The 11,038-nt window shown below is 44.4% G+C and overlaps 1 protein-coding gene across 1 annotated transcript in view; it reads left to right on the forward strand.

The window, feature by feature from the left end:
• npas1 (neuronal PAS domain protein 1) overlaps nucleotides 1-10,778 on the forward strand; it is a 52,886-nt gene extending 42,108 nt beyond the window's left edge. Inside the window, exons 7-13 of the mRNA XM_019887612.1 lie at nucleotides 729-909; nucleotides 980-1,092; nucleotides 2,825-3,021; nucleotides 3,767-3,873; nucleotides 5,505-5,652; nucleotides 7,407-7,519; nucleotides 8,689-10,778. Of these exons, the coding sequence (XP_019743171.1) occupies nucleotides 729-909; nucleotides 980-1,092; nucleotides 2,825-3,021; nucleotides 3,767-3,873; nucleotides 5,505-5,652; nucleotides 7,407-7,519; nucleotides 8,689-9,743 (1,914 nt within the window). The 3' untranslated portion in view covers nucleotides 9,744-10,778. The remainder of the gene's footprint in view (nucleotides 1-728; nucleotides 910-979; nucleotides 1,093-2,824; nucleotides 3,022-3,766; nucleotides 3,874-5,504; nucleotides 5,653-7,406; nucleotides 7,520-8,688) is intronic.
• The last annotated feature ends 260 nt before the right edge of the window (nucleotides 10,779-11,038 follow it).

Consider the following 11,038-nt stretch of genomic DNA (forward strand, 5'->3'; position numbering starts at 1 on the left):
TGTCCTACAGACAGGGGTGGGAGGCTGCTCCAGCCACAACGTTATCAGATGGAATGCTATTGGCACACACAATCACACGCGCACACATACTCCTTCACAAATGTAATAGAAACTGCATGTAAATCCAACACACACACACACACACACACACACACACACACACACACACACACACATTCATTTACACGTTCAGCATCGGGCTGAGTCGCACCTGCTCCGATTGTGCTGCTTTTATGGATGCCATGCAAGAGCGGCGCCATTATTGCCTTTAAATGATTGGAGATTTGACTATGATGTATTGTGATGATGGGATCACGCCGGGTGCTTTGAGCTCTTTATGCCCGCCGGGATGGACTGCTGGCGGCGACTAAATGAAGGAGCGGGGTGGAACACGGGCGAGGAAGAAAAAGAATAGTGATGCGACCTCCAGAGATATTTAGAGTTCAACCGTTTTTAATCAGGACATACAATTGATTTTTATCTCGCTGGGTTATTTGAGTCCTACTGGCGTCACTTGCTCCTGTGAGATTTGGAACGTGTGTGTATGGGGGGAATGTCTTACAAGCGCCCACACTCCTTGTTGAAATTGTAACCCACAGCAAGGTTTTCATTTTCCTGTCATAACACATATTGATTTTTCTTGGTGGGTGTGTGTTCAGTGTGTGGTTTTGGTTTGTTTTTTGTCAACAAGTGTGTGTGTGTGTGTGTGTGTGTGTGTCCGCCCTCAGGTGGAGCTCACGGGCAGTAGCGTGTTCGACTACATCCACCCGGCCGACCACGTGGAAATGGCCGAGCGGCTGGGGATCAGGCCCCACCTGCGAGCAGAGGCCGGCTGCCAAGTGGGCCCAGAGAGCGCTCCCTCCAGCTCGGCCTCCGCCTCTTCCCTGGCCGGCACGCCCGAGCCCAGCGGTACGGTAATGACTGCGAGCGCACGAGATGAACAGCCGTGATTAATCTCGCGCTCTGTAATCCTCAGCAGCGCCATCCAGTCCTCACTCTCCCGCTGATGAACCTCCCGACCGCGGTTTCTTCATTCGTATGAAGTCCACGCTCACCAAGAGAGGGCTACACGTCAAATCCTCGGGATACAAGGTCACTCTTAATTTTCTACATCGAGTACAGCACACTGGAAACTTCATTAGGTACACTATGACTTCCAATCCGGAAAAAAAAAAAATTACAAAAGAAAATATTGCACAGTAGAGGTATTCATTTATTTGTATGCTTTTGGGCCAAATGAAAAATCATGCATCTTGCTTTTATTACCAAATACTGCTCCGTTAAAATGAATAGGATACCTTATGTTGTTCTATACATACTGGCACAAGGAAAATGCAATGGCCTTAACTAAGGAAAACAAAAATAGCCTGCGTGACTTGTTCATGATGAAGAATTGCCAAAAACGAAATGTTTGTGGTTTGATTTTGTATTTTTGGAACGCACAAGCAATTAACACACAGGGGAAGCAACCAACTTACTGAATGACTCTAAGGAAACAGTCACGTAGGTTGCAGCTGTGAGCATCCGTCCATATGCAGCCATCGACGCCTCAAACACCAACATTACATCCTTTGACGTAAACCAAACCGCTTTTTAGTTTTGTGGGTAAACAGAGTTCAGTAACTAGCCAAAAAAACAGTGATAGTCTCCTTTCTGAGAGCCCTTGTGTCTCCTCTCCAGGCAGATGTACCACGACAGCATCTGTGACTTGGCCAAGTGCATCACCTTACAATACGATATTGACTTTTCATTAATTTCACCTTACACTATGTGTTTTGCCAGATCACTTTTACATGTTTGCCTTCAATCAAGGGTTCCCAAAGTCAAGACCCAAAGTAGAAAGCTGGTTTCCGATCTCTGGATCTCCCAAACATAACACATGAAGTAAACCAGGGACAAAATGCAATATGATTCTGAATAAGCACAAAATAATTCGAAGATATTCTGATGATATTTGACAGCGATATCAGAGTCTGAATATGTTCAATTTATAGAGTCAAGGTGGCCAAACTTAAAAACCAATTAAAAAAAAAAAAAGAACACAAAGAACATGAATTGAATGAACCAATTTGAATCAAAATGCTCTCTGCCAAGAACTGGTGCACCTGCAGAAAAAAACTGCTTACAGTATTTTACTGTAATACAGTGGTGACACAGTAACCCTTGACCTGCGGGTATTTCAGGGTCTTGACCCTGCAATTATAAGCCAGTGCAATTTATAGATCCATTTCCTATCGCACGGAGCTGGAGCCCATCCAAGTCGACATTGGGCAACAGGTGAGGCGCAACCTGGATTAATTGCCAGTCAGTTGCAGGGTGCATAACGGCAAGCACACATTCACCTCTACGGATGATGTAGAGATTTCAGTGAAGTTAGCATGCATGTTTTTACCAGGTACCAGAAGAAAATTCAGGTGAGCACAGAGAGAACATTAAAAAGTCAAAACTAAGCATTTGTATGTGTTTTGGGGATGTCATTAGATTGCGCAGGTGTACCTAGTGCCATCTATGTCCCACACGTCCTTGTTTTTTGCATGAAAGAATAACAAGCAGCACCTTGTCACTTTGTTTTGCTCTGCCAGTGTTTCACAGCAGTGTCAAGATGGTCGTTTTCACTGTGTTTTATTGCTTTGACCTTATTTCACACTGAATAGCTGCGCGCTGCCTTTTATTGCGGCGCAAAGCCAGAGCTTTGTCTTCAATGGGATTCTATTCACTAGTTTGTATCCAATCATCTTAACGTTTTGTGTGTGTGTGTGTGTGTGTGTGTGTGTGTGTGTGTGTGTGTGTGTGTGTGTGTGTGTGTGTGTGTTTTAATCTTTAGGTGATCCACGTGACCGGGAGAATACGCTACCGGCCCGCAATCGTCCCCGGAACAGCGCGTTCAATGCCCCGGCCCATGGGGATGGTGGCGCTAGCTCACACACTCCCCCCTTCCACGCTCAATGAGGTCCGCATGGAGAGCCACATGTTTGTCTTCAGGGTCAACATGGACCTGCAGGTCACATACTGCGAGAACAGGTGAGGTGTCATCGTTATTTGGTCGTCCCTTTGGCTGAGTGGCTAGCACAGTGATTCTTCAAAGTGTGGCACGAGTACTGCTAATGGGTTGTGAGCTCCCTCTAGTGGTAAGTGAAAGGATCGCTGAATCCAATGTTGAAACTGTGTGTAACGTTACAGTGGCTTCAATCTTTCTTTTAATGTTAAGTACAGTTCAGTTGCAGTTAACCTATAAGTAGAATACATTAGCATCTCTTAGTGGAGTCAAAATGTCCTCCTTATGCTTGCCTATTTTTTTATTTTATTTTATTTTTTTTACGGGCTTTCTCCATCATTCCAAATTCGTGCTGAATGATTTTGAAAGAATAATTTTATTGCAATATTTTTATTTTATATATATATATATATATATATATATATCCCTAACGCCATTTGTAAAACGAGCTGATCCCCAAAATTGCAGCTTTTGTAATTTGAAAATTGTACTCCAATACATTGCAATGCTGGTTTAAATTGTATTACTTGTTCAGCTCTCTTCCAAATACATATTGTGTTGTCCATCCGTCATCTAATTGACTCCAAAATTTTTCATGGGTGTGAATGGCTGTTTGTGTCTCTGTAGCTGTGATTGGCTGGCACTTCGTCCAGGGTGGTCGCCCGCCCTTAGCCAAAGTCCCGAATAAGTGCAAGCGCTTTAGAAATGGACGGATGAATGGTTCCCTTAGTCATGTGGACATCTGCATGACTGACTTGTGTGCAAATGCAGGATATCCGACTATATGGACCTGACGCCCGCAGAGGTGGTGGGACGCACCTGTTACCACTTCATCTATGTGGAGGATCTGGAGAACCTGCGACAGAGCCACGAAGGCTGTAAGTGTCCTTCCAAGCCCGCACAGGCTTTTTCTTTCAAGGAGAGCCTGTTGAATCCTTCTTGTTGTGATGTCATTGGCGCCCTCTGCTGCCAGGTCCATGAAATGTTAGTCATAACCTCGACCGAGAAGGTCATGCAAATGTGGAGCTGTTCGTCTGTGCGCATGGGCAGCACGCTGTACAAGTGGTGTGCACGTCTGTCTTACAGACCTTAGGTTCTGCGTGCGAATCTCAGTTGTGGGATTTCCTCTGTGGAGTTTGCATGCTCTTCCCGTTGTTGTGTGTGTTTTCGGGTACTTCCTCCCACCTCCCCTCAACATGCATGTTCGGTTAATTGAAGACAGTCTAAACTGTCCATTGGGATCAGTATGAGTATAAATGGGTGTTTGACTGTATGTGCAAACAGCCCAAGGTGTCTGTCTGCCTGTCACCCAATAGGCAGCTGGGAGAGGGAAAAGCACTATTGAAAATGGAGCTTCTTTTGCTTTTCACGTAACGTTGAATGCATCAAATAATTGTATGGATGAAAACAAAAGTAGATGAAAGAAAAACATAATATGATAATCAAAAATATTGAAATCCAGAAAAAAGCTGAATAATATTTTGACCAACAATAAATTCAATCAACAGTGGGGTTTTTTTTAGCAACGATTGAAGACTAATAGCTGATTAACATGTGACAGGTTTGCGGGTCTGAGAGTGTTGTGTTTCGGTTCACATTTGCCCGTTCTCATAAAGAGTCTAATTCTTTGTTTTATCCCCCCTTTTTTGAACTTATGTTTTTTCCTTGTAATAGTTTTTCTTCCATTGTGGAGCTTTATCGTTTATAATTATGCATGCAGTGGTTATAAAACATGAACTGCCAAGTTTTTGTCATGTAAAAATGAGATCAAGATAAATCATTTCCACCGCTAATGTGACCTCTAACCTGTAAAAGTCAATGGAAAACACACACACACACACACACACACACACACACACACACACACACGCACACACACATTTTGATGAGGAAAGTAAACAACAGATTGAAATAATGCGATTGCACACCATGAACATTTGAATGTTATTTGAAATGAATCAGACGCACTTTAAACAGTGACTGGTACGTGCGCCGACTCCCATTTATCATCCCATTTGAATGTGATCAGTGAATTCTAAACACGGCCGCATCCCATTTATAAGAGGGTGTGTATACTTGTGCAACCGCGTTATCACAATTGTTTCCCTTCTATTTCCTCTCTCCAAAAGATTTTTATGTCCACCGTACATGCTTACATTGCAATACATTTTGTATTGTTCTATTCTAAAGGTGCAATCCAATTTCTAGTTTGCCCCCCCGCCTTTTTTTTCTTTTTGTGTGTGTGTGTGTGTGTGTGTGTTTGAAATCCCCCGTCTAAAGAAATATTGCAATGTAACAATCCAACATCCAATATGAAGACACAACCAAAGTGCATCAGATAAGGTTTCAGTTTGTCGTATCGGTGTAGAATATTAAACCATCTTGTTTCCCTGGATGATACTTTTTAGCGGTTAAAATCATAGGCTGAAAGCATGACTTAATATGTTCGAAATATTGAAGGCTTTTTTTAACCCCCCCCCCCCCACCTTTCCCCGTCCGCTCTCCCCAGTGTTGAGGAAAGGCCAGGTGGTGACGGGGTACTACCGCTGGCTCCAGAAGAGAGGCGGCTACCTGTGGATTCAGTCCACCGCCACCGTGTCCATAAACCACAAAGCCCCCCACGAGCGCAACGTCATCTGGGTCAACTGCGTCCTCAGGTCAGTTTCGGGAACGAAGCGGAGCACCACGCTGTGTTCACACCGGCTTTGAAGGCAGGAATGATGAAATGAGGTTTGACTGACTCCAAGAGCTGATGAGGATACCTGCAAAAAGTTTCTGACATGAAAGAAAAGGCATCATCGGGGCCCATTAGAGTTGATGGGTTAAGCGCTGACAGATATTCGATCGTGAAAAATGTGAAAATACCCTCATCTGCGGTCCCAGCGTTTTATCACCTGCATAATCTATTTCAACAATACAAAAGCTTTCTTCGGGGAGATTTTATTCCTAAAATCTATATTTAATGTTATTGCAGGCCACTGTAACATTCACACTGCACTTGTATTGAATATAGGAAAACACTCTACTGAAATCATGATTCAATTAACATGCATTGCGCATAAACGTGAACTTGAAATTGTAACCCTTTCATGCACCCTGTCACCTGACAACATGGTAAACTGTCCACGGTAGTAACCGCTGTCCCTGAAAGGGTTAAAACATCGGTGTCAAATATACGGCCCGCGGGCCGGAATCAGCCCCCGAGGAGGTTCGATCAGGCCCGCATTTAAAAATGGGAAAAATGCATAAAAGACACGGAATGAATATTTTTAATAAGATGCAATTCGTGGATTATCCGCTAGGGGCACACTGTTTTCTCTTTAATTTATAAAGTGCAGGCAGGGATTAAATTTCGATTTTATATGCACGTGTAAATGGTTTTAAAAATCCTTTCTTTATAAATCTTAAAATGCATGACTATATTTTCCCATGTTGAGCCTGGTGATATGGTATGAAATGTGTTCATGTAAGATGTCTCACAAAAGTTATACAACAAAGGAATTTTCTTTATTTTCTTTTTTTTTTTTTACATATTTACACTTTTTGGTTGTATGGGTAGAACATTTCTTTTCAATATTTGAAATTTCTATGTATTTATTTTTCAATTCATGTGATGCTTTAGGGTCTTATATAACAACCTCTCTATGGACCAAAACCCATCTTTGTTTTGATTTATTTATTTGGGGGAATTGTCTTGATATTATTTTGATATTATAGTTAGGATGAGACCTTCATGTTAACAGGTCTCAACTGTGGTGTGCTGAGTATAAATATGTAGAAAATCACTTTTGCTAGTAGGGAATCATTTTGAAATCAATTACACAACGTTTAATAACAGACTATTAGTGACACACTTATTGCACAAATGTTAGACCACCGCATAACCTCAATAATATATGCTCTCCCCCTTTTATTTATTTGTTCGACACGCACACACGCACACACACACACACACACACACACACACACACACACACGCACACACACACACACACACACACACGTTAAGTGCATAATACCGTGTTAGGGCAGCTGAGCAGTCGGACAAAAACAAGAGTAGGCTGAATGTTGATGCTAATTGGGCTGAGGCCGTATAATTACAACAAACGGATGTCAGAATTTTGGGGCTTGAATAGTGTTTTAGTTCATTAAGCGCTGTAATTACAAGAGCTCATTAACTTCCCCAACAGCCTCCTCCATTTTGGAGAGGAGTCTGGCTTGTTTATCGGTGGGCTCTGTGTGTATTTCTCGAGGGCGAGTCTGTTTGCACGTGACACCGTGTAGCTGTGGTGGGCGCCAACGTTTGATGTTGCGGTGTGGCGGCGTACTTATTCGATGCTGTGACGAAGGGTGATTATTCCCTTAAGTCTGTTTAAGTTATAATTTGGATTTTTTTTCTTCACCCCACCAGTCGAACGGAGCTGCCCGACACTCCTCTGGATCTGCTGCAGCTGCCAGAGAGCGTCAGAGCCGAACGACTTCGAGTGAGCTCCCCTCCCACAAACAGCTCCCCGCAGGCCCGAGGTAGGATGCTGCAACATCTTATAATACTGTAGCCAGCGTTGAATTTTAACACAGCGTAACTCCGGGCTTTTTTGCATTTGTTTCCTTCATTACAGACATGAATTCGCTAGTGCTGTAGATTTATATTTTTTTTTCAAATTCAAGTTTTTCAGGATTACTTTAAATCAGGATGTATTGCATTGTATGGTATTTTTCCTCCAAGGGCTGCGCCAAATGACTTTGCTTTTTGTAAATGGCACTTGTCGGCTTCAGTGCTTCAGCTTGTCAATTACAGTATGTGTAATTGATATATTATAGTTAGTTTTGAAAATTTTTACCGCACAGCTTTCTGTTAAAGGTTAAAAATGGAGGAGTTTTCAGGATTTTTGGGATGGTCCGTGGCCCTATATTTCACTCGAATAGGTCCACCCCTGCATTGAGTGGCAGCCCAATCTCATCTAAGGAACAAAAACAAGAGCAATCTGTTGGAAATTGACCCTTTTTATACGTTACTTGAGACTCAATGACACAGAGCAGAAAGTGGACCCAACCATTTTGTGCATTCTGTCTTCACCATGATGATGAGAATTGTTATTATTCTAGTTGTAAATAGTTTCTGAGTGTTTCCGCATACCGTAAGAAAATGACAAACAATTTATTAGTTGTGGTAGTAGTCAATATTTTCAGTGTGTCCCACAGGCTACTAAAAATAGCCGCTAGACACAAATATTGAATTTAAACACATTTAATATATTGACAGAAAACAAAAAAAATATTGCAATCGTGTGGTGATCTGCTGCTTCAGCTTTTTTTCTAAACGAACAAACCTAATTTGTAATTTCATGATATACATCAATAATCAATACGACATCCATGATAAATGAACCGACAGTGATCACTTTCTGTAGGCGTAAAAAGCAGCATTACGTTTCAATAATTTTCACCCAAAAACTAGGCTGTTCTGGAGGACTTCCCCTTTCACACTGTCTCAAACTAAATCATTGAGAGATGAGAGTGGAATTGCACCCAATTTTTACAAGCACCAAAATAGATGTATTAACTATAAAAAAAAATAAATAAAAACAATCAAAATAGCAGGACCGTGAACTTGCAACCCGTGATGGAGGGGAAGGTTACTGTACAATGAAAGAAAGATACCAAATGTTCCATTACACTCCCTTCTACCTCAGGCTCCCAGCCAGCAAAGAGCTCAGCGGGAAAGAGCGACCCCGACACGAAAGCTCGAGAGAAGTTCACCACTGCCGCTGTCCAATCAGAGAACAGGAGGAAGCGCCTGGTGAGGTCCGAGCCTGAGGGCGCCCCCCCTGAGAGCCGCCGCCGTCTGGATGAGCTGAGGCACACAGAGGAGAGCGTGTCGGCCTCCTCGGACCTGGCCAGCGAGAGCGAGGGCGAGGACGAGGACGAGGAGGAGGACGAGGAGCCCGACTGGGAGCAGGGGGGGGATGGTGACAAATTGAAACAAGAAGACAGCGGAGGGAAGCCGAGCAGGGGTGCCGACGCCCCAACGAGAGGTGAGAGGGGAGGGCGGGTACACAATGGGCGAGCTGTGATCCAGCAGCTGAAGAGCGTGGTGACCCCGTCCGCCAGCATCAAGACGGAACACGAGGCCCTGGCCACCGGGGGGCGCTGGGGCTCACACAGCAGCCAGCCGCAGCCGTCTCACGCGCACACCCCCTCCAGCAGCCTCAACGGCGACAGTCCCAACACCCCGATACCCGACTCCTCGTCCAGCAGTGAAGCGCCGCCGAAGGGCCTCTTCACCCCTCCCTCCCCGGCCTTGTCTCCCGTCATGCCCGTGTCTTCCCCACTGCCACGCGAGGAGCGGGCCGCCCCGGGGGCGGTCGGTCGGGGCGGCGGACCGGGCGGTGGCCCTGACTTAGAGCTCCTCCAGAGACTCGCCGCGGGGGGTGCGGCGGGGCGGGTACTCTTCCATCCCCTTGCCCTGGGACCACAGGGCCCCCAGAGCCTCTACGCCCCCAGCACTATCCGCTACGCTCCCCCCGAGCTGCCCCCCTCCCACCACCATGGGGTCGGACACGGGGACGGCCTGCAGTTGCGTTCGGACCACCACAAGGGACCCCCGCCGGCCTTCTTCCCCCACCTGCAGCGACTGGCAGGCCTGCCGCCCTTCAGCGGGTTCTCCCCTTCGGACAGCCCATTCCCCTCCGGACTGCCGTTCTGTATGAACGGATTGCGGGGGGCCGCCGGCTCCGAGGAGGACTGAGATGATGAAATCGACGTCGACGTCAGGACATTAAGCCTCTGAGGATGTCGCTAATTGGACTTGAACGACTGCAATGTTAAAAGTGTGACAGGTCGCCGCTGGGGGAACATTTATTTCGCCACCGGACATGCTGACAGCGACTCTCGAAAACTTACAAAAAAAAAAAAAAAAAACAGGATGCCTCGCGGTTGGAGCTCCCACTAGAGTTTTTCCAACGAAATAGTGAACTGACTTTCAACGGACCACTTCTGTGTTTCTTCTACTCAGAGAAGCCATATTGTATATAGAGACAACAACCATGATGACCCTCAGCTCAGCAACCCCACCTCACCGTCAACCGTCGTCCCAATTAACCCAATTAACACTCTCACCAATAGAAAGAAAAAAAAAAGAAGATGGACACTTGTCGGAATGGGTTTTTATTATTGCAGTATTATATAATTAATCTCTTTTTTTGGTGACACTTTGAATCTAGGGGTTCCTTCAAAATAAAGGGAAGTGATTTTTGTATTGAAATTGAAAATCATTATAAAAAAAATGAGTCACTCATTAAAAGCACATTGTTGGGACAAAAATATAATTAATAATAATGCGCCCAGACATTCCATCGTATGTAAGGGAGGAAATGTAATTGAAACAAAATGCTTTTTTCTTGAGGATTCATCGAAGTATATTGTGCGTCATGCTGTTTCTGTATGAAAGCAATATTTTTGTTATTTGTGTTGTTTCCACATAAAGCACTCGAAGAGCAGTTGGGACAAAAATACTCAAACTTTTTTTTGTATTAAAAAAAATTGCATTGCGGGTTTGATTCGTACAAAACAACAAACTCAAAAGTGGGATGGAGTTGACCCAGGGAGCTGTTGGTCTCTTTTTGCCCCAAATTTGTTTATTTTTGACACAACTGTTTTAGAGTGAGGCAATGAAAGGATCGAGGGAAATCCTCTACAAGCAGTTGGTCTAAAAATAACCCAAATTATGGGTCGAAAAGGGACTTTGACACGACTTTTAGGGGTGGAGGGGTGTTGTTTTGATCAAAAATATCCCCCAAAATTGGGTCAAATCCTTTTTGAAATAAACTGGGTTATGTTTGACCCAACTGCTAGTGAGGCAATGAGAGGAACATTTACAGGGAAATGCTCTGAAAACAATGGGGTCAAAAATGTCCCAATAATGGGTCATAAAGGGACTATCACCCAACTTGTTTTGAACAAGACGACCCAAAAAGTTGGATTGTTTTGTCCAAAAATACCCCCCAAATTGGGTCAAATTGACCCCTACGACGTGGTTGGTCC

Source organism: Hippocampus comes, unplaced genomic scaffold, assembly GCF_001891065.2.
Source record: "Hippocampus comes isolate QL1 unplaced genomic scaffold, H_comes_QL1_v1.1 scaffold6, whole genome shotgun sequence".
Taxonomy (NCBI): domain Eukaryota; kingdom Metazoa; phylum Chordata; class Actinopteri; order Syngnathiformes; family Syngnathidae; genus Hippocampus; species Hippocampus comes.